Raw genomic sequence first — 25,103 nt, 5'->3', positions numbered from 1 at the left:
TAACTGTATTTTACTACCAATAGTTAAATCGTTTTTCAAGCGACATAGCATTCCATACTTCTTGGCATTTTTCTTGAAGACATTGTCAATATGAGAATTGAACTTGAGTTTGTCATCAATAATCACGCCAAGATATTTAATTTCCTGAACGCGACCAATTGCCTCATCATCTACACGATTCCGCGAAACTATCATGAATTTAGTTTTACTTATATGTGTGGCTCTACGGTGCGGATTTTTCGAATTTTGATAGGGAAATTAATAGCACTAAACTATTTATTTTAAGTTGGGTTAACTAAAAATTCAATTGGATATAGCGTAAGAATTCCATATTAAAAAGTAATGAAAAAGTCCCAAAAGAGCGATCCATCACTGCACGTAATCAACATCAGTTAGGTTAAATTTGATCAAAATGAGTGTCGTTGCTACGAACAAGTTTACTTCAAGGCAACAGAACAGACTGTTAATAAATATGGCATTTAAAGATATCAATTCCAATATACTAGTTTTAAGTGTTAGCATCTCAATAATTCTGTAGCGGTGATCAAACTTTAAAATATTTTGCTAATTATTATACACTGGAAAAAAATTGATAGATTCTTTAAAAAAAAACAGGGATATTTAAACATCAACTGTATAACTGGATGCGTCTAAAAACAGATTGAATTCAGTTTGAACTGGAATGTTTATTTATTATTTGTTTTTTTGTTTTTTTTTTCCGTCGATCTTGTTTCCCGTGCTGAGCACCAATGCTACCGACAAAAGGGAGGCAGCTCCCACACCTAGACTCTACCTATCGACACATCAACTCATGAACCGGGGACCAACGACTTTACTTCCCTTCCGAAGGAAGGCGTGATCAGAGATGTTATGCCTCAGAACATCCCGGCGGCGACTGCTGACTGCTGTCAGTGACTTGTTTACTTCCCAATCATTCAGACTCTTACGATGTCTGTCATGAATGTGTGTAACACCAGAACAAGCCACGGCAACTGACGATATTTCAAACCCGGAAGCATGAAGCTACGAAAAAGTATTTATGACTTCACTAGATTTTACTTCTATGCGAAGTACATGATTTCGCTTAGGTATTAACGTAAGATGGGAACAGAATTTATATTTAAAAAAATTCAAATGAAAATTTGATGGATTCATGAAATCGATTAGCTAGCTAAACGAAACAGTGGATCATATTGTTAAGACAGTAATAACACGACTGTGTTAGTCCCTCCGCTCATCAGTCTTTTATCTTTCAATCATTTCTCATAACCGTAATTCCAACTCATTCTCGTTGTTCTTTATGCCGGATATTTAAGATATTATTTGGTGCAATAATATCACTGCAAAAACGCATGGAATTCGTAGAACATTAAAAAAAAATCGAAAAGGGGGCTGAAAAATCGAACCGACTGTTCTACTACAGCAAAACATGACTTGATATTCTTTGCTCCTTAAATTGCCAGAAATTTGATTCAGCTGTTGATTGTTCAGGCTAAAAATCTCCACGCTTCACAAACCAAACAATGAATCCCAATTCCCATAACATTTTCACCCGCAACAATCACCACAACTGCTGTTGACTCATCTGCCTTCAATCATCACACATGCAACCTGCATTTTGTCGGTGCGGAAAAAATAATCCGTAATGAATAACCGACATTGTAACATGTTGGCCAATTGCGATGATAACTGCCGAATAAAAAAAAAAGACACACCCGCAGCAGCAAGCATATGGTTGTTGGCTGACTGCGACTGACAAGCGAACAATTCATATTTTCGCACTCCAAGAAACAAAAACAAATAAATATGAGTGAACAAATAAAAACTCATCGCCCGCGTGTTTGTGTGTAACGTTCGGTTTCAGAAGAAACGGAAAAACGCATAACCGTGAGCGACAATTGATATGATACATTGAAATTGATAACGACACGGAGCCAAGCGAAGAGTAGATCAGGCGGTGGGGGCCCAGCTGGAAATACATAATAACAAACGACATTGGCGAACAACAAGGCACCAAACATGATAAATTGGTATTGCTGCTTTGATGGCTCGATCGTTGGTGTGATATTTGATAAAGGTTTTAGTAACAACAGGAAAAAAAAAGAATAATACTGCAGGCATCATGTGCGGGCCTATCTACTTGCAAATTAAATACGTGATGATATGACGCACGAGGATTTGTTTGAACAGTAGGTTGTATCGGTTTGGAGAATCAAAACGTTTGTGTTGATCTGGTGTTTATTTCTATTAGCACACGTTTGAAGTTCGTTTTGATGCATTATCGCTCCAATAACAGCTTAAAGAGGCATTATCGAATGGAAACCTCCATTTCTGCAACCAAGCCAGCTTTCAACAATCAATTTTCAAGGCGACTCCATAGAAAGCAAAAAGTGCAATTTAGCCACCTCAATCACCTACCTGGAAAGAAAATTAGTGCCTGTGTGCCCTCAATGCAATGGCGTTCGGATCAGACAGCGTTTTTTGGCAGCGTTTCAAGAAACAATCGCTGAATGGTCTCTCAGAACTGTATACATACTGCAGCTCTACACAAGTGACCCCCAAAGCATGCTACAAACACTCCCCCGAGTCTCCTCGAATGTATGTACGTATGTGTGTGCTTTACGGTCTAACGTACGAGGCAGAGTTATAGCCCGAGAAAAGTAGCTGAAAGCAACGGAAGCAATAACAACAGAAAGAAACGCTATAATGACCTTCGAAATGATTCGCCAAAAATCGCACAGAAATCCACGCACCCCCTTCCTTCCTCCTTAACTACCGCAAGCTACAACATTCTTCGATAAAAGTGGGTTTCGTTGTGGTACAAAAAGATGATGATAATGATCATTCATGGAGCGGTAGGGATGTCATCATCGATTTCCCTTTGAACAATATTTGGAATGATTGTTTGCATGGAAAACGTTTTGGACAGAAATATAGACGATTTTTCATGGCTAGCTGTTAAAATGTTTGAGCTTTGATCATCCCAACTCCCAAGCTCATAGACAACTCACCGGGAATAGACGGGTAATTTGTGCTATGGGATGTTCAATCCATTAACTGTACCGTAAACAACGACGACGACGGACCCGGTGGAGGGGCAAAAAATCGCGATTATTCCCTTTGCTTTGCTGTGCTCCTTTCGATCATCGTTGCGGGGTGGAAGGAATAAAGTTTCACCCACCGAAGCCCCACCGAACTAAACAGCTTGTAGGTATGCGTGTGATTTGGGCCTTTAGCTTGTGGTGAACCACTGACAGTTCATGCCAGAGTGGTTTTTGTTTTGGATCCGTGGATGGATTTTTGCACTTCCCTTTATTCGGCGTCGCTTGAGGGTTTGTATGGCATCACATAAATCCAAATGGTATTTATCGGGCTTTGGTATATTATAACTGGAGCAGACCATTCATGACCTGAGGCAGTGCATAACATCAACGCAACATATCAAGATTCAGAGATGTTGTTTTGGGTGAGACATTTCTAACTGGGAGGTACGTTCTTGTAATGCATTATTTCTTGTCTCGGCATACGCCGAAAGTAGTAATTAGAATCACTGCTTGCAAAATGTTATGCTACAAGTCTGGAATCTCGACACCCATTCTACATTATAGGGGTACTTGTAGTAACATCCCAAGTAACAATTCAGTAACCATTTGGCATAAACTCTGATTTATGATCGTTTTATAACGACAATGAACAATCTATTTAGTTTAAATACAGCATTTCAAAGTGTAAAACATTCATGCTTAGTATTTCAGCTTTTTGCTGTTTAAAAAACCTTTTATAGTTTAGCAAAAAAGTCGGAAACACGTTCTTGTTTTAAAAATAAATTTAAAACAGTTCTCAATCCCTCCTTAACACTGTTCTGTAATTCAAGCATAAACGTCTTTAGCAATTGTTTATTAATATCTAGATAACATACTTTATACAATATTATTTATTGTTGCAGTGCATCAGTTAAAGTGCATCATAAACTCCCCAATTACACTGATTATAAATTGAGATTAAAAGATGGTTCCTCATAGTTAATAAAAGTCAAATTTATGACAAGGGAATCTCGAAGGATAGATGAAGTAGGAGGAAAAATTCAAGTCAATTTCAGCAATCTGGCCATCTGGCCGAGAAGAGTAAAGTGAGCGTGGCCCTCGAATTCATAAAACATTGTCGAAAGTTTAAAAACATACCAGCCTTCTCCAGATCTTGCGAATAGATGGCAATTGAAATAACAACCTACAGCAAACCACTGAAACTGTTAGTTAGCGGAGATCAGCTGGTTTTTGATCTATAGCAGCGATTTTATTCGGCGAAAGAATAAACTCTTCGAAAATTTAATTCAAGCGAATATCCCTACATCGTATGATGGTGCACTTCTGTAAACATCCGGGAAAAGGGGATCTTTTTCGAGAACGATTGCGCTTCAAGCTGTTCGAAATGCGAAATGTTGTAAAACAGTATCGCAAACTATCGGGATAAAACCACCTGGAAGAACCCAGGATTCCACAGCGCAACTATCGAAAGATCAACAAACTTTGACGTTTAACTTTTTGCAGGCAACTTTGCCTCCATAAATGCTGCCACTTAATCTGAACGGGTTAAGACCAAGCAAAATGGCTTTATATAAATGCAATTCAGCCTGCAAGTTTTCTTCATAAAAACCATTTTAAAACCTTATGAATTTGTTAGAGATTTCTTGATAGCAAAACAACTTTTGCACAAATGACCCATGAAAATCAATTCTTATGTCACCGCCATGTCACAATTAGTTTGCTTGTTTTTTTTTTTACAATCTTCGATTTCAATCTATATTTCCTTGGATATAACTATATTTTGGTAAATTTAGCAATGAGCAAACATTTAAATGCGAAAATCATAAAAAAAAAGAGTCGGTCAAGATCGATCTGAAGAATTTTTTTTAATGTAAAATAATTAGTTAAATCGACCTTTTGCGAGGGTGGACTTATTTTTTACGATGTTTTCACGTACATTTCACAAAGCATTAAGTAAAGGCTCTTAAAACTAGGCCACTAAATGAGAACTATTTTAATAAATTGGGATGTTCAACAAAAATTTTATATCATTAGTTTCTATTTTAATTATTTTGATAAGCTCGGATTCATAAATCCTTTTCAATCTTGATTGCTGGTTTCCTAGTGGATTAAGCAAGCGGCTAGGGGAAATGGCTCGGAAAGGGTTTTTGTTGTTGCTAAATACCTTTTATTGTAGCTTTCAAATAGTTTTAAATGCCTTCGTCATGCAAGCTTTTACAGTACATCAATCTTGAAGAGCTTCGAGAATACACCCTTCAGAACCTTCTCCAGGGTGGGCCAACTAGACATATTCTAGTCTCAATGAGGTTTTGGTGGATACACTAATGACAAATTAGCCTTGACCAGGGTTTTATGAATGTTAGTTTATAGTATTTCATAAAACATAAAATTTTCCTTAGGATGCACCGTTGGGGCAAGATGCACTTCCTTCGTTTTAAGCCGAAAATTCATTATTACAGCATAGTAGTTAGCCTACAAGTTTAATCTATGTTTGATTAAGAAGGCAAGGAGAGTCATTTTGCCTCATTGTTTGGGGTGCATTTTGCCTTATCATTATGGTGCATCTTGCCCTTTGTTGTAATGCATTTTACACCAGCTTTTTGCCCCGATTAGTGGCATTTCCCGATTATTCTATCAATTTCTAAAATCACTTTTCAAGGTATTTTTGACGTAGGGCTACGTCTGTGATTTCTATATGGAGGTACACTTTGTAAAAACCGAAAATGGAACATGTAACAAAATTATGATAGATTTGGATCAGTAATTACTCAGCTGCCACTGGACCAATTTCAATAATTATACCACCAATGGATCAGAAATATTTATACGCATCTGTTAAATTCAAGACTTTACCATTTTTAGAATTGTCACTATTGAAAATGACACGAATGTGCAACTGTTGCTATGATAGTTAAAATTATCACCGATTGCCTGCGAAAAGCGATTTCCCTAACACAGATTTCAAAGTTGAATTCCATCCGGTCTCCCCAAACGGTGTTTATTCAATCACTGCGTGTTGAGTGGTGGTGTTCTCCAGTACACAACGAAAGGCTTCCCGCAAGCAGCTTGCTATCAAGGCTGGCCTCAACCGCTGATCGGATTCATTTCCAATCACCGCGTGTGGTAGTGTCCGGTCGTCGGCATCATCATCAGCAGCAGCAGCAGTGCTTTTGACACGTGGCGTTGAACATTGTTCTCCAGTACACAACGAATTGCTGCCAGCAAGCTGTGAGCCCACATGAGCATCCATAGAAGGAGGAAGAAGCCACACCGCTATTGATCGGAATCAGTAGCTCTTCGTGAGTCGCTGCTAAGCGCGTCATACTATAGAGTATAAACAAATTCCTATTCCTACACAAAACACAAGCCTCATGCTGCAGTTAACAAATAAGATTTATTATATAAGACCTTGTAGTCCTACGTCACCATTGCGTACAATCCCATAGAGCTGTACATTGTAGTTTTTTTTTTTCAAAGTTTTCATATATGTTGCGAATATAAACAACTAAATAATGCTTAAGAGAATTTATGCAATAAATGATATACACTGTTGGTCTTAATTTTAACGGGAAAAAACCTTGATTTCCTTAACTGGCAGAGTTAATGTACACGTGCATCCATCCTGCGTGATTGAGGCACGCTTTCTATAAGATCGTAGGTGCCTGGTACATTTCGAGACGTATTATTTTGCGTTTCTTTTTTGTTCCTACGTGCCTCATTCGTGTCACATGTGCTGTGTCTCATGAGATAAACTCGGCGAGCTCCAAGGAGATCGGCAGCGTACCTACGTCCTGCGTGCATGCTAAAAGTGGCTGGTTGGTGATAAAAACAGCAGAGAACTGTTGTAGTCCTGTCACATTCTCGTGTTGCTGGTACAACTGATTGATTTCAATCAGTTGGTATTAAGTTTTTGAGGGTTGAGAAATTGTGGTTTTATAGAAGTATTTCAAGCGGAAGATGAGTTAAACGATTACGAACCAATTACCGGCGGGGTTATTTGTTACCGATCCATGCGCATGGGATTTTCATGGTTCAAAATATTGATTTAGCTCCACCAAGTTCAAACGATTTCAAATCAGCTCGTGATCATTCTCACAAAATTTGCTCTCATTAGGATGCGAACTCATACTGCACTTGGCCCTTTGAAGTTTATGTGGGAATTGAAAAATTGAACGTTAGGACAATTAGTTATTAATTGAGTAGGAAGATGATGTTCTTCTGACATGGTTCATTTACTGCTCAGCAGACAACATTGGAATAATAGGATATAAAATCGAGGCTATTATGTCATAAGGGCAAGATGAAGTGTTGCCCTGAAAACAGCCGATTAATCCTACCAGCAAGTTATCAACTTGGAAATTAATTAATAACAAATTTTCTTCACATTCAATTAAAAAAGCTGGGAAATTTTCACGTAAGAGGGGGGGGGCTCTGATGGACAACTTTTCCGTAAATCATTATGGGGCAGGGATAGAACGATGAGGACAAAAAATACACTTTTCTTATAGTAATTCCCATATAAACTTCAAAGAGCCCGTGTAGAATCAGTTCGCCACCAAATTAGTTCAAATTTTGGAATATTGATCAGCCTGATTTGGATCCAATTGATCTTGGTGGATCAAATTTTGCAGCTGGCAGAGAACCAATAGTTCAGAAGGCCCTTTAAAATAACTTCGTTGTTGAAATTGATTCGTGTGACTTCATCCATCAGTATTTTCAGCCTTTCAAGCTGTAGCCGACATCGCTAGTTAATTCAAACATCTACTTAAATTTATTGATTGGCCTCCTGAGGGCACGTCCATTATCACCACCTCTTCTTGCCTCTACCACTTCCTCTGTTGATCTGCTGGTGCTGTCTGACAATGCACCTACAGTAGACTGATGCAAAATTTGACTTTTTCGCTCCACAGTGCTTAAATGGTTTCAAATCGGGTCCTGACTAGCCTCCCAAAGTTACAACTCATTTGGTTACAAACAGACTTCGCACAAGCCATTTGAAGTTTAGATGTAAATTACTATGGGAAATCTCAACTTTTTGTTCATTGCCTTCTAGTCTTTTTCCATATTAAGCTGCGAAACAGTTCGACAGCCATTCGTATAGAAAATTTTTTCAGCTACAACTACAACAAAAATCTTGGTTTTACCATAGTAATTCCCATATAAACTTCAAATGGTTTGTGCCATCTCAGTTTCTCACCAAATGAGTTCAAATTTTGAGAAGTTATTCAGGATCCAATTTGCAATCGTTTAAGTATTGTGGAGCGAAAATTTCAAATGTTGCATCACTCTAACCTACAGCCACTACACCAGGGTACATACTGCTATCCGTAGTTCTTCAAGAAACTTCGTGGTACTTCAGGGAACTTTTTAAAAGTTCAGGAAACTTTCTTGAAGTGCAGATTTTTCTTTAAAGTTCAGCTAACTTTGTAGAAGCTCACGGAGTTTCATAGAACTGCTTCGGTAACTCTTCTTCTACGTACCTGAAATTTATAAGACAACGACACTGCATACACCTCGCAGCTCGTAATTGACAGTATGAGCTATTTAGCATAGACCGCGGCATCACCCAGTGGGTCACCGCTTCTGTTATAGAATTTATCTGAATGCTCGATCACATGAGGCACATTAAAAAAAATCTGAACGTTTTTAAAGTAATGGTAACAAAGCACAAGTGAAAGCGTAAAGGTAATACGCCAAGAAAAAAATGTTCTGTAAACAATTCTTCCACCCATTGAATTATTATAACATTGCTGCATTCGTAGCATTCCGATATAATCTTTTCGAAATACGTAACATCCTATCTAACAATGTATACCAGTTGTGTTGCCGATGAATGGTTAAATTACGTTAAAAGTATGTGAACGTCTTGTAACGGTCAAATCCCCGTACTAAACAACACCGATACACTCTTTGTAGAATTTTTGTCCATTCTATATTAAAAAAAAAAAAAACAAAGAATATTCTAATGGACCAGCAAATTAATGGCTTTTGCTATTTAAGCACTGCAAATATATGCTACCTTTCCTCTAAAATAGGAATGGTTTGTGCAAACGCAAATGAAATGTCGGTCAAAGCAACCTCAACAGCCTGTATTTCGCTTACATACACCTTCTAGAACTTCGAGCTCTGCAGTTCTAGCATTAATCGTAGCACATGAGATGAGGCACATGAGATCAGCGCGAGCCTCGCGCACGCCAGGATTTTTGGGTGTCGCATTTGTTTCTCACTCGTATCTTATTCTCGCGTGTCTCTTTCTCGCTCGTCACATGTTGTTTTCGTTGCGACGGGAGACGGTTTGTTGAGAGTCTCGGCAGCACATATTTGCACACACGAGGAAAATGTAACTCTGTTAACTGGTACCCAGGAACCCCTAATACCAGTACGATATATGTAAAATCTCGTATAAATATAGTAAACCATGGCCCACTTGGTAATGGAACAAACTCTTTTGCTTATTACAGCGCTCCTGGAAGTTTTTGGCGTCTTTTTGTTGACAACAACAATAACAATATCAGTGTATTTTCAGTACATAAAACGCTCTTGTTTTGGAGACAGTCACCATTAAAGGTGGTCTAGTATGAGATAGGAGCGGACTGGCTGGTTTTGAGCCAAACGAACTGTCAAAGTCAGAGCCAATCGAGCAGCACCTATCTTGATTGCATTGGCAGTGTTGCTAGAAATCACCTAGGCATAGGTTGCCAAGGCAGTTTGTTTTGAATCCGCTCCTCTCTTATACTAGACCCTCTCTAGTCACCATGCAAGAACAGACTAGGAAAAAAATTGTGCGCTGGCACGTGAAAAATCCATTGTGGTCCGCGTCCAAGCTGGCTAAGGTGTTGAATTTTCCTAGAAACACAGTATGGCGCGTGCTGAAAACGTAAAGGGAAACCATGACGATTAATCGGAAGCCTCAAAGTAAACGCACAGTTTTTAGCCAACAAGCGCGCCTTTACGTCAGAAAAGGCAGCTAATATATTCTATAAACATTGTGAGGAACAATTATTTTCGTGTTTCCATAGGTATCTACAGGCCTTAGCAATGTGCACAACTTTTTTGTTATTAATGTAATTAAATTGAATTTTTCATATGAAATAACTGCATCTCATTATTTATTTATTTATTTATTTATTCGTCGTCAATCAAATGTAAACCAGTTTAAATTACAAAAAAATACTTAACATCTATTATAATTTTCAATATCTGACTATCCTCGAAAAGAAACGTTTTTTAAGAGCATTTTTGTTCATTTTCAAATCAATTTTTTCATAAAGTTCATTATAACAAGACATCATTCTATTTAAAGGCGCGTTCCTGGCATTGTTTGTTCTTTGGCTGTTAATATAAAACATATTTCTTTTTTCTTAAGCAGTGATGCAAAATATCATGACACTCACGTGACACTCGTCAACGCATCAACCGACTTTCGCTGACAGAACGTTTTGTCAAGCAGTAGAGGTAGAGCCATGGCAAACAACAATCACCAGTAATGGTCGCTGCTCAGAAGCAAAACATTACACTTTCTGCTGATGATGAAAAGCACAACGAAAACAGTGAAGACTTCTGCAGTACGATCATGAGAAAAAGCGAAGCGACAGAAGAAAATGAAAACAATGCCTACGCATTCCAAGTTCGTCTCGGCAGGTGTGAGTTCCAAACAAAGTAGGCAACATTAAACGGAATCTGTTGGGCTCACTCACCAACACACTCACATAAGCAAGCAAAGCAGCAACTGCTTCAAAACAAGCATAAATGAGTGTTGTGATTGTCGGGAATGACCAGATCGGTGATGGATCACAACCGAAGACGACATTAACCAGTTGCTTTTTACTTCTTTCGTCAACTTGATGGATGGTCATGGAGAGAGCTTCGACGAGCACATTGATAAGAATGTACAAAGCGTTACTACCATCAGCTGTTTGGCAATCGTGATTGTGATAGGTCGCAACTTTGTTCTTAATGGGAAGCTCACCGCTCCGAAAAAAATAATTACGTTTTGATTTTTCTAAAAATATTGGCAAAAGATATCAAAATTCTAAGAAAATCACATATTTTTTTAATTTTTCAAAGAAAATTCACGTGCAAAAACATTTTTTATAAGTCATTATGGCATAAAGTTGGACTCAAAAAACCACAAAACATCAACTTTTCGGTTTTTCTGAGAGTCCAATTTTTTTCATGATGGGATAGAAATTTTTTTTTTGCATTTAATTTTTGACAAAAATCTAAGGAAGAAACTGATTATCTTGGATTTTTGATAATTTTTCCCAATATTTTTAGAAAAATAAAAACGTACCGAAAATATTTTTTTATTTTTGGGCCGGTGAGCTTCCCCTTAAGGAACGAATTGGAGCATAAAAATTTAGATTTTCTAAAATCTCTGTGGCATTCACTCTTTGTGCTACAACATCGTTTATAACAGCCATCATTGAAAACTGCCATCGCTCTTCAAGTGCATCCAAATTGATCAAAATACATCGAGACTCATAAGATGGTAAGGGTAAACTCGTCCAGCCTAACTTAGAGCATTTTTTTTTATTATAGAGACTTTTAGCCTTGGGCTGGTTTGTCTCTGTCTCTTAGAGCAAATAATAGAAACTGTTTTTGAACTGATTCAATGCGGTTTATATGAGTATCTTGATATGGAGTCCAGACTATACTACAGTACTAAAGGACGGGCCTAACATATGCAACGTATAATGTTTTGATTGTGTATGGATCATTGAAATGAAAGCTAAATCTTTTAATAAACCCTTGCATGTTGCTTTCCTTGTAGATAATGTTATTATAATGTTCAACAAAGCTTTGAATTTAGTATAACACCTAAATCTCTAGCTTGATTGAACCTTTCAACTCTGTTTTGTCCTATTGTTACATGTTCTTGCCTAATAATTTTCTTTCTTGTAAATGAAATGGAATTACAGTTCTTCACATTAAGCTTTAATAAACTTTTTGTGCACCAAGTGTAAAAGTTATCAATTTCTTGTTGAAATACTACAAGATCAGACGTTTCACGAATTTTCAGGAAAAGTTTCATGTCGTCTGCATATTTTGAGACATTCAGAATATTCAATATGTGCTGTACATCATTAACAAATAGAATAAATAGTAATGGTCCAAGATGGGAACTTTGTGGCACACCAGATGTTACATTGACTACTGACGACAAATCTCCTTCAAATCTAACTCTTTGTGTCCTACCGGTCAATTATGACTGATTACACTTTAATAAATGTTGACTAAAACCTAACTTAGATAGTTTGAATAGCAAAAGAGGGATATCAACTCTATCAAACGCTTTACTGAAGTCAGTATATAGTGCCTCAACATAATGTCACTTATCCATTGCGTTAATAGAAAAAGTTACAAAATTCAACAGATTAGTAGTCGTTGAACTTCCTTTAACAAAACCATACTGTTTGCCTGTAATTAAATGTTTAACTTGTGCAAAAACACTTTGATTTATTATAGATTCAAAGAGTTTAGGAATGCAGGACAATATAGCAACTCCACGGTATTTTTTTGCGTCTGATTTTTTCCACTTTTGAAAATTCGAATCAAATGCGATTCCTTCCAAATTGACAGGTAGAAAACAGGATTCGATAGAAGAGTTGAACAGCCAGAACAATGGCTTTACTATCTCCTGCGATACTGATGTCAAGAATATTGGTGGCAATCCATCTGGTCCTGCACCCTTTGATGCATCGAATATATTTAGAGAATATAAAATTTCGTTGAGGGTAACATTATTAACTACAATATCTCTCATTGGCTCATATCCTGAAATAACTCAGCAAATAAGTTACTCAGCAAATATTAATCCCTCAACTGTAGGTAATCAAATGCATGTTGATTGCCTTTTCTGAAATTAGGTGGTGTGTCGAACAGGAAGAAAATATAAGAGTGAAGATTACGGATGAAACCCTTCGGTTTAAAAACAAAATTCTGTTATATTGAATTACTGTTAATTGTTGAATGCAACATTCATACCCAAATTATAAAATACCATAAGAAATCTCCGTATGTAATCAAACGAATCAGTAAAAAGAGAATATGTTACAGACAAAACTGAGTGTTTTTGTCAAGATTTACACAGCCAAACAATATATTTGTTTGCTGAAATCTCAATTAAAAACGACGTTTGCTTGCTGAGATTCAGCGAACGACTTTCCGTGATTCAGCAAATATACCTCTTTTTTACTGACATTTCTGCAAATTGTGTATGCCAGCAGTTAATGCAAATCTGCATGTGTAGATTATAGTGGAATCAATCGAAGTTAGGTGCATTCACACATTTCAATTCGCTGACCCACGTTCGTAAATTGATCTCCATTATTGGTTCTCCTCCACAGTCCCTTAATATGGTGGCGGTAGCGACTTGAAGCTTCAATTAATAATAGTATACTACCGAATGGAAACCAACACCACCCGTTTGATGATGATGAAGATCGCGGTTGGTAAATCGGCGAATGCTTTGATACACTCAACCATAGTCCAACAAGATGTTTCGGTATTGCTACACCATCCTTGATATGCCTCGAACGCTATCAATCATCTTAAGTGGTTCGCGAACAACACGCGAAACATTACGGTCACATTCCGAACCGCATTGATTTGCGAAACCACACACATCGCTGGGCGTGGGCACCCGTTTGACTAGTTTAGATTGCTGTGTAGAAAAGATTATGCCCTCATGGTTAGCTAAAATTCCAGGAAAATACGCTATCTGATATGTATACTGCCCGGCAGATTGGGTCTTTGCAGCAATTAATCAAAGTAACAACTAAGGAACTGCTAGGAAAAAAGTCAGATATATTAAGCTGATGGAAACACCAACCTTTTTGCCGTCACGGAACTTGACGGATCCCTCGATAATTGAGCTAATATCCACCATTTTTCTTCCGGTGGCTGTTTTCCGACTGTTTGGCTCGGTGGATTCGGTGAACTCTCTACCACCGGTGAAAAAAAGTTGGCACTTATGTTTCGCTTCACTTTCTTCCGCTTGTTTGGGTTACTTTCGCATTCATGCACACGCGTCGATTTCCCTTGATTATCAATTAATTTAGCACTTCCAATCAGCAGAAACGAATAATCGGATCAACTTTGGCACACTTTTTCCCAGCTTCAGGTATGGAGGGTATTTTTTATTCACTCGGCGAATTCGCCGATTGAACGATTGACGGTCGGTGGGATGCTATCTGCTACGAGCTGCTCCGAATCTATCAATCACATTCATCTCACGGCGCACAATGTCCAACTTTTCCCCGTTGGCGATTGTTTCAGAATGATTACGAGGCGGGGGCGGTTCGATGGATCAAGTGCAGAATATTTTATTGCTGTTGTTTTATTCGTCCTCCCACTGCTATTGTTACTGTATTTGGCCTCTATGGAACTCACTCACTCACACTATTTAACTGTTTGGTTTTTAATTAAGCGAAAGCATTGCTTCGGAATAAATATTTTCCGATAGCCGGGGTCCAGACATCGTCAATAATAAATGAGCCACAATTAATTATTCATCGCAGTCCGCAACGATCGTACTACGGTCGTGTCCCGGATTGGTCATTCCGGCCGAGAGACATATAGGTCCCCACATCAAACCTGACGATGCGTGAAATTTCTCCTGGAGGCCTCGACACGGCGAAGCCCGAAATCTGCGGACTCAATTTCCGGTGGTGACTGTTCGATTTTTTTTTAATCTGTACACCATTCGACATGTAATTTCTCCCGCCGAGATTGGAACCGGCTTTGTAGCGGGATATTGTGGTTTATTTCCGGCCGGATAAAGCCACTCCGAGTGGGGGACACTGACGCGGAGGAGCTGGCGTCTTCTTCATACCACGATCTGGTTGACAGAGTGGAGAGTTTTAATTTCGCAATCCGGTCAGACCGATGGTGATTAATTTTGCAAGCGAAATGGACACGCTTTTATTTTTCGTTCTTTTTTTTTACTACTGTGGCCCAAGGCAAAACAGATCTCACCTGACCGAAGACAAATAAGCACAACAATGAACGCTGTGGCGCACTCGCACGGCGATAAAAATCACACACTGTCGGAACAAATTTTCATTAAGCTCGATGTTTCATAATTCACTAATTTTCTTCTGGCTTTCCACTCGGGCCGTCATCCAATGGGATGGAAATTCATTGTTTCAATTTCCATTGTTCGCTGTGTGTTCACAACCGAATGGCTTGTTTGACGGCATGAGTTTAGTTTATGACAAATTTTTTGGGCTTTTTCTTGTTTGTTTATTTGGCACTCACTATTTCCCGGTTCACTGATTGCGTGTATTTATTTTCTTTTGTCTCCGCAAAACACCTGTAAATACGCATGAAATCATCGTAATGGAACACCAATAACGTTGTGATGCAGGGATTTAGTTACAGTTTGTTTTCTGGTGGTAACTGGCAAAGCATAAGCGATATACTGATTCACAGCGGTATAAGTGATACTGGGAAAAGATGCAGAACCCTCATTGATAGTATTTACACTGCTTTCAGTGCAATGCGTTTCAATAAAAAACGGTTAATATGAAATTATATTGGCACCCATTGAACTGAACGGAAACTAATTGTTTACGCGTCCCTCACCTAAACACTGGATAGATGTGGTACTAAATGAAAGATTATTTTGCAATTTAGTGCCGCTCATAATTAGAGTAGTTCTTAAATGGCCTTTTTCTGAAACATCTTCAAACAATGTGTTATGTTTATGTTAGTTCATTATTATTAAATTTTGTTATCATCGATGCAAATAACCTGTACACGCAAAGCAATTTCTCTTACATCCAATGTAAGGTAAAATTTATTTCATCCTATGCACATGTTTCATAGAGCAAATGTAATGATAGTTCGTGCAATGGTTTGCAGCGTACAATCAAGTTTTTTTTTAAGAACGCATATTCTTGTACAAAACCATCACGTGATGATTTACAATACACAATGCATATGGGGAAACAACCTTTATTTGAAAAATAAGTTATCATAAAAATTATAAATTATTTTGAAAAATCTTCCGGCGACCACAAAAAAAAAAAGATGCTGAATTACTACAATTAAATTATTTCCATCAGATATAAGCCAAACCTTTTGATCTATGAGATGGATCTAGTGGAGCGTTAACCTAGTATATTTGGAATATAATATTTGACTTTCAACTTCAAATTCCATTTTTGATGAGACTCATAAGTTGTCCCAGGAGCTCCCGTGAGCCCACTATAATTGCCCCAGAATAGAGAATTCCTACAAGTATTGCGAGTATAACCACTGCAGTTAATCCACAACGGGGTTTATTACGGATGTCACTTCACGGTGAAAACTTGTCACTTGTCGCCACGGTGAAGTGATTCCCATTTGATTTGTACAGCAATCACGGCTCTTATTCTGAGTATCACTTCCTAATCACCGTGTAGTGACACCCGTAATAAGGCCCAACATCTCTTAACTTGATTCAGGAGTCTCATAAGTTTACTTTAACGTCCAAGAGCCATATGGAATTGACCCATACGTCTTCACTACAAGAATTTTAGCTCTTTTAGAGTTGAATGAATAAGGCCATTCTATCGTAGCAAAATTTCAAGATTATTGCGATTTGATACCTTCATTATATGCATATATATAAAGGACATAAACAGGACATCCAAGGACTTAGCGCAGATCAGAAGAATGGATTTCCTATTTCTGTCCCATGTCCTATCAGAATTCCGTAGAAAATCATGTTTCATAACTTTTTATATTCTCTAAAATCTTTGATCACGATAATTTTGCTAAATTAATGTGCATGATTTTTTAATCTAGTTCCTAAAGCTGTTTTCTGAATCTGCGATCTTGAGAATTATTCTAAGCTTCATAAACGAGACTTTGTGTATATATTGTTCTTATCTAAACTCCATAATATTGAATTATGTTCTTGGTTTTGATAATTTTTCAAGGACATTTTTAGGATCTGAAGGATTGAAGTCCAGGTTCTTGTAAGTTTTTCGAAACATGGAAACAGGTCATTTTTTTATCTTCACGTAAGTTTTAGAAAAAAAAATATCCACATTTTTTCCAATCTCCAACTTGCTGTTTTCATGTCCAGAATAGGAGAAAAATAAAACTGTCCAGAACATGTATTTGTATTAAAGCTCTTTAAAACACTAATTATACAATCTGTTAAAATTTGTGAATCACGAAACTTCAACAACTGTGTAAGTCCCAGAATCGTTAAAAGTTTTCATTTTTGAGATTTTAAAGTAAATGTTCGAGCCAAGTTTTCTTCCTGAACAATTTTACCTATTCCTTCCGACATTCGGGTCAGTGACCCATTTTTCCAAGTGTTATTCGACCTGATTCCCCAATTCCGTTATGGCTTCCAAGTGGCTTGCAATTAGGTTGTTTGTCAAAAAGTATGGACTACACAGCAAAAAATTTTAATTGTGATGTAAACATTCATTCACATAAACTTGTATTTCATTCCATGCAAGGAGCAACTTGTAAGCAATGTTGTTTACAAAGATGGGCTTTTGGATACAATATTTGGTCAATTGGTTGAAGCGCAGCTTGATCAACAGATTTGAGTTAGACAAGCTTCTATGGGCTGTCAAAATGATCGATCGCACATTGGATAACAAATCGAACAACCCAGTCCTATGTGCTACATAAAATCTGCAATATTATTGAACAACCAGTTTCGATTGATGCTCGGTTGTATCGTGTGTTTTGATTTAAAATGAACGGAGTCAAAGTCTGCTAAACTGGTAGCATTGTGCAAACATCGCATTTATTTTAACAGGGTTGTCCAACAGTCTAAGTGAGAAGTCAAATAGCATATTGAATTGTTTTTGGCTCAGTTGCGAAATTTTTGCTCGGTTGACGAGTTGGTTGGGATTATACAACAAGTCTAAGAATCAAGTTTACAACCAGGTTACAGTGTGAATTCGGTTCAGAAGATTCAATTCATCGATCTTCAAATTGAATCACCGTAAATCAATCGCAAACTGGACAGGCTCGGTATCCACGGCTGCCTTTTGCAATGGTTTCAGTCGTACCTCACCGATCGCTATCGTACTGTTGTCATTGGTGATCACCAGTTCCGTATGTTCGCTGCCACGTCCGACATACCCCAGGTTAGTCACCTGGGGCCGCTGATTTTCCTGATTTACTTCAACGACGTGAATCTGGTAATTGAGGGACCTCGATTATCTTACGCAGATAACCTTGAACTCTTCCTACGAATTCACACAATTGAAGACTGTTGCTTCCTTCAACGTCAGCTGACAACGCTTTTGCTGATTGGTGTATTCTGAATCGTATGGAGGTTAACCCGTCCCAATGCTCAGATATCTCTTTTTCGCGCAAGAAAGAAACTATTATGTTCAAGTATGTTTTGTTAGGCACTGAAATTGAGCGCGTCAGCCAAATTAAGGACCTAGGTGTGATTCTGGATACACAACTTTATTTCAAGCAGCACACCTCGCATGCCGTCGATAAAGCTTCCAGAATTCTAGGGTTTATCTTCAGGATTGCCAAAGACTTCACGGATATCTAATGCCTTAAACCGTTGTACTGCTCCTTGTCTCGCTCCAAATTAGAAAACTGCTCGGTTGTCTGGACTCCTCACTACAACAACGGTGTCGAAAGAGTTGAGTCTGTTCCTGAGATACGCGCTACGTAAACTGCCGTGGACGGATCCCCAATGCTGCCCCTGCCCATACAGCGAACTAATTATAGCATGTTCAGCGAAATCGGTGGTTTACAGAGACTGACACCAGTTGTTTTTTAGTCATAAATAAATAAATGGTTGCTGAGAAACACGTTACCCAAAAATATGTAACTGTTCACGGGCAGAAACCGTTCCCGGACCTGTGGATGAGCACCACTGCCCTACGTTATACCTCAGGTTATACCTCGCTTCAAAAAAGGATTGTAAATTTCTGTTCAATATGATGCACATAAATGGAGCGTCATATATCATACATAAGCAAAAATTAAAGATCGTGTAAAGTTATGAGTCATTTCATGAAATGAATTTTTCAATGAAATATGTCCTGCAAGTTGCTAGTTAACGTGAATACAAATATAAGTGCATGAATGTTGATTTCACCAGTAATATTCAGAATTTAGTTCTATGCGCCCATTACATTTACCTTAGTATTATCTAGGAATACACCTCAGAATTGTCTTGGTATATGACTTACAATTCCCATAAAATGCTCCATAGAATTCTTCTTAAAATTTACACGAAATTCAATGCCTCGTATATTTTAGAAGTTCATCGCAAATTTTATCTCAGAGTTTCCTTGAAAATTATCTACAGATTTTCCATGGAATCCTAGTCGATGTTTTGTCTAGGGGGCTGTCCATGAACTGAGTGATTTTAACCTTCGCCCTCCTGTGCAGACAGAAATTTATAATTTGTTTAGAATTATCTGAGATTCTCCATCAAAATTTCTTTCAGAATCCCCTTAAAAATCTTTCTAAAAACCTTTGGAATTCTTCTTAGGATTAACCAAGGATTGTGATCAAATTCCACATGGAATACTGATCTGAATTATCTTGGAATTCTACTCAGATCTAACTTGAAACACTCCTTAGAATTTTCAGAAGCTCTCCTTGCAATTCCCTTGAAATTTTTCTCAGAATACATGTATTATGAGTACTTCCAATGGTGCATAGAACCAAAGTTAAACATTTCCATTCTGGGTGGCTACTTGCTTTTGTCTTAACCTGGATTAAGGTCAGATTTCTGTCAACTTGCATGGATTCCTGGTTGAGGTTATGCCAACAAGAACCTCCTCAATAAGGTAACCTACCTCTGCTGCAATGGGCTGCTGGGTTCCAATCTCTGCATTTCCTACAGTCGTCACATCATTTAGAATGTTTATCGAAATTCGCATGAAAATAACCTACCTAAGGCAAATGGCTCTTATGTTGGCCTTTGCATCATAAATTTCCAATTTTAATATTTTTCCGTCATTTGGACAAAAAACTTATCCAATTTGGTCTACTTTAGAATGTTTCCATTGGCCTAATATTAGGGACATTAACCCTATTCCTTTTTTTTAGCATTAGTTTTCCATTAGCTTGTTCACCAAGTTGCGGAATTAAAGGAACACAATGGTACAGCAATCATATCTGTCAAAGGTATAACACTAAGGGTGGCGGGTTTTAATCCCGAACCTGTCTAGGACATCTTTACAAGCTGCGAATTTTCTGGACTTTTCCTTGCATCATTGTTTTTTCTATATTTATTAAAGATATTTAATAAAGATTAAACAAAATTTAAAAATCATCAACCAGAGCATCATTGTTATTTCCACACAATGTACACATCTATGCATTGGCAGGCAAAGAAAGCTCTAAATTCATTACTGTGGAAAGCTCTAAATTAATTACTGTGGAAACGCTCGCGAAAGAAGCGTGAAAAGCGAGTAAGAAGAAGGAAGCTCCCTTGAGATGTTCTAAAATATCACCAAATCGGTTTTGGAAAATTATTTTCATGTGGATGAAATAACCCCTTGATTTGCACCTATATATTTTGGAGCCTATCCTGTATCTTCCCTTTACGTCTTAAAGCCTTAAGTTTAAATAAGCACTCTAGACCTTATCCAAATTTGCTAGACCCTTTCTTAAAAATCTTTGTATCCATCTCAGTCCCGCATCTAAAAAAAAATAATCATTAATCTTTTTTTTTAGATTTGATTAGGTATACTTCGAAATGGCTACTTGACTTCATTTAACACTAATACATGTTTTATAAGCAAAAGATAACTTTACAAGAATAATGTAAATACAAAATTATAGGGCAAATCTGTGGTTTATATGTTTTGTATTAACCCATGTCAGACCTTCATAGTTAAAAGGTTATTTATCAGACTTATGGGTTACTCGCAACGATATGTTCAGCCTTTATTGAAAACGAGCTTTGTTTAACATTTGAAAACACTGTCCTTGTGAATATGGAACAGCATTATTTGATCATCTTTTCATTCAAAATCTCTCTTTAAATTAAGGAGAAGCAATCTTGATAAATTTGGAAAATCTTATTTGGTTATAATTAATTGAATGCGATTGAAGATCAATTAATTGAATGCGAAAGACAATCGTCGGGATATAAGCATGATAAACTTTAAAGTTTTGGAAAAATGTATTTCCAAGTGTTTTTTTAACAAAGTCGACTGGAAATTTAATTATTTTTTGGAATTATGATTCTTGGAATCTGAAGGAAATCTGTAAGGTATTTTCAAGGACTAAAATGATTATAACTAGCTCAGTGGCGACCATATTAAATGTTTCTAAACACCTAAATCATGAAAAAAATAAATTAATTTCTTATAGGTTACCCTCCAGATTAATTCTTAACCCTAAAATATGAGCCTGTACAAACATTGGTAAAGATTGATAATGATTTGGAGGTCACGCTAATGATTTGGAATTTGTTTGGGAATTACTATGGGAGAATTTAAAATTAACTTATATCGCTTTAACTTAGCCTCTACTTGTCCAAATGTTGAAAAATTAAATATGTTGTTGCTATGGCAATGACCAAAAAACCTATTGTTGTTCCAAGAAATATAGAAAAACGAACAAATTACATAATAGGGAAGTTATCTGTTAGACAACCACGCATATTTCATCACAACAAAAACAGGCTTGTTCAACATTGTCATGACAACCACATTTTTTTTTCATCGTTTGGACAACTTCAACAAAAGATGAATCCCCTAATTTTCCTTACTAGCTCCCCGAAATCTCCTTACAAAATTCAAATCATTGGCACGACCCCTAAGCCTTCATCAATTTTTGTATTTTTTTTTTTGCACAGGCTCATATTTGGGGTTTATGAATCGAACTTCTGGGTGGCCTATCAGAAATGCATCGCTTTTTTAAAAATGAAGCACCCTAACCTACAAATACCAATCATTCTTTGATAAATGACAAAGTTGTAGTTCTTCGATCATTTCCTTTCGATCCTAATGCATAGAAAAACATAACTGCTGGAGTGGCTTTATCCAGATTATTTCTATACCTTTTGATGTGTTTCTAAATGAAAGGACTGCACTTTTGTACATCAATTTCCAGTTGGAGCCAATTTTACTAATAGCCTTGATATTGCCCTAGGGCAATTCGAAACGCAAAAAAAAAAAACTGTAACAGCTATCATTATATGTTTTGCATTTACCACCACATAGTTCGCTCAAGTATTCAAATTTGAAATATACGATCAGGAGGATAGTCCTGTACGGTTATAACAAAAAACGCTGAAACGCACAGATCACTGCCATTGTTGTCCGACGTTCGACGTCCCACAGAACCTAGTCTGCTTTCTGCTGTTTCACCACTTTGCCATCGGTCTCCGTTCACCTTTTCCCAATTTTACCATTAGCTTGGTAACGATATTAATTAATTTATTGGAAATTCTTCTCGTCACGACCGGGCACACTGAACCGCATACTCATAGGGATGCTGGCAACGGCGAAACTCATCCGTAAACTACTAAATCTATTTCACTTGGCTCCACTACGATAAAAGCTTCTCTCTACCACCCACTCCACCGCACCGCTAAAGCACGAAACATCAAGAACTCGATACACTCATTGCGGCTGTGTTCTCAACCACCATGAGCCGCAGTTTGTAGGTATCTGGCTTCGTTTTCGCCCGGCACCCCCTGCCGCGAGACGATAAGTATTATCGGCAATTTATTCAATATTTCATTTTTTTTTGCACATATACACATACACACAATAACCTAACGAAGGCAAATTGGCGAAACATGAATAAATAAAATTTCATTCAAACTGAAAGCGACTTCCCGACTTTTTCTTCTCTACGCCTTGAGTGTCGTGGATCAGAGGAAACCTTTGCCGAAATCACAATACCGCTCAATCCAGGCACTTTGAATACCGCATTCACTGCAGCTATCTGAAGCACCGAGGGGGAGATCTTCCGGTTCTTCGGTACACCCACACCCACGCACACATTTTCCCCCGGTCTCCTGTGTACGATGGATTCGCTGATTTTTCCGAGTGCGAAATGTTAAAATATTATTAAATTCTTCTTTTGCAAATGCTTTGCCCCCCTCGATTCTATTCGCCACAAGACACAATCGGGTGCTGAAAACACACAAACCGCGCCAAACAAGGATCTTCACTTTGTTCCGAGGCTTTCTATGCTCACACACAGCAGCAGAGTGTGGGTGGGTGGTAGATTGCTGGATGCACTTATTCTAACCTTCTCTTTTTCCTTGCATCGCTGTCTGGAGGTGCACCAGCAGCAGCAGCAGGGAACAATTTCGTTCGTCTAGCACATTCGCATGCACATTGAGACGGTTTGCTGTATAGCTAAACCCCGGAAGTTCGTACACTACCTTCCGGAACCACTGGCCACCACCAGCAACGACTAGACACCCCCGCGGGGAACGTTTGCTACGTCAGATCTTGTCGCGCGCGCCCGTTGATGTGAATGTCCTTCTAGCATTAGACTTCACACTTTTCGAACACTGGAAAAGATACACTGGGAGAACCGCTATCGGAACGGAACGTCACGCGTAACGAAAACCCCGTCGTGTACGCACTGTTTCACGGCTGAACGCGAACTAAACAACAATACCACTGGGTCATGTTGCGCATGTTGGCCCAAAGAACGGCACACGGGAGAGAGCGAGCGATCGTTGCCTGCTACCAAAAATGATGGAAGAGAACAATCCGAAAAGGCAGCTGACTTTCCGGTGGTAACGCGAGAGAATTATGCTCCGAAATGAATAAGGTTCCGTTCCGATCCGAACGAGAGTGAGAGCAATGATATGAAGATGTAGAAACTAACAGCATCGACCTCGGACCGGGATATGAATGAAATGAACGAATTCTATGCTGGCAGCAGGCACACGCGAGTGTAAAACGGATTGTTTTGATTCATTTTGGGGTGGCTGCTGGCGTGAATGAAACATGTGGTCCACAAATGACGCTGTCACTGCTGACGATGAGGGTGATTTATGCTATTGGATGTTATGGGAGAGAGAGAGCGAATGTGAGCAATGTGGCCCGGTGGGGTGCAGATGTTCACTGGCCATCTTGCGGTGAGTAGCAAATGTGAGGTCTATTGAATTCAAATAAGAGGAAAAGTGGATATCAGTAAAATTGTATGTATTACAGTAAACTTTGTTATTATTGTTATGCTCTGTTCTATTTTTCCGAAATTAAGTTAATTAAATCTAATGCGTAATTACGATGTGTAGCTCTTGTGCAAAGAGGACGTCCACATGGATGGAATCATTGTTATTAGTTACCGGAATCGTCAGATGCCATTCACCACCATTTCGCTAATCAATTATCACTTAAGGTCACAAAGCTTCAATCCCATCTGGTGGCAGTTCACCATCAGTTAGGGTAAACGCTCCTATAGTTGCGGTACATTAGAAGCGTTAGTTCCTATTAGATGTGTATGAAAACTTCATACACATCAAACTAGTACTTGGAATGGCAACTAGGATAAACGCATCAATAGTGAAGGTACGTTAGTGCAATGTATTCCTATAGTGGCTTATGGAGTCTTGCACTAACGTTCCTCCGCTATTGGTGCTTTTACCCTACGCCAACAGAGATCACAACGATTTTTTTCAAGTGTAGGCGGTTACTGGTATAAGATCTACCTCCGAACCCTAGTACTGACAACTTCAAATTAAGTGAACAGAATTCACTAATCAAAGGAACACATCTTAGTCCTTCACAGTACGAACGAAACGTGTAATTTTCTGTCTGATTGGATGTAACAAAAAGACCACAAGATAAATAATTTGTTTTTACATGAGATTTTAAAATTACATGTTGTTTTTTGTCACCATTAAATTTACATGTCTTTTCTGTAAAATTAAACCTCCATGTAATTAATGTGAAACTCTTATTATGAAGTTTAGAGGTTAGAAATAAAATCAGTTTTGAGATTTTGCTTTTTCGGATTATTTGGAATTATTACAAGGTATAGGGCACTATTCATTGTTTATATTTAACCACTAACTTTGTTTCCAATAAGATTCACAATAACACTTCCTAGGCAAGCTCTCGTCGGATAAATTCTTGTAAATAA

General features: G+C 38.0%; 1 protein-coding gene across 3 annotated transcripts in view; it reads right to left on the bottom strand.

Annotated features, from left to right (window-relative positions):
- Positions 1–23,595, bottom strand: part of LOC135708252 (uncharacterized) — a 343,985-nt gene extending 320,390 nt beyond the window's left edge. Inside the window, exons 1-2 of one of the 3 annotated variants that reach the window (XM_065230250.1) lie at positions 23,173–23,595; positions 13,879–15,360 (exon numbers count right to left, since the gene is read on the bottom strand). In XM_065230250.1, coding sequence (XP_065086322.1) covers positions 13,879–13,935 — 57 coding nt within the window. In that variant the 5' untranslated portion in view covers positions 13,936–15,360; positions 23,173–23,595. The remainder of the gene's footprint in view (positions 1–13,878; positions 15,361–23,172) is intronic. The other 2 variants (XM_065230252.1, XM_065230253.1) reach the window with 2 other exon arrangements.
- Between the last annotated feature and the right edge of the window lie 1,508 nt (positions 23,596–25,103).

This window comes from Ochlerotatus camptorhynchus, unplaced genomic scaffold, assembly GCF_037179485.1.
Source record: "Ochlerotatus camptorhynchus isolate MF236.1 unplaced genomic scaffold, CSIRO-AGI_Acam_v1.1 ptg000329l, whole genome shotgun sequence".
Classification (NCBI taxonomy): domain Eukaryota; kingdom Metazoa; phylum Arthropoda; class Insecta; order Diptera; family Culicidae; genus Ochlerotatus; species Ochlerotatus camptorhynchus.
Note: the sequence above shows the minus strand (reverse complement) of the source record. Positions and strands in the feature narration are given on the sequence as shown.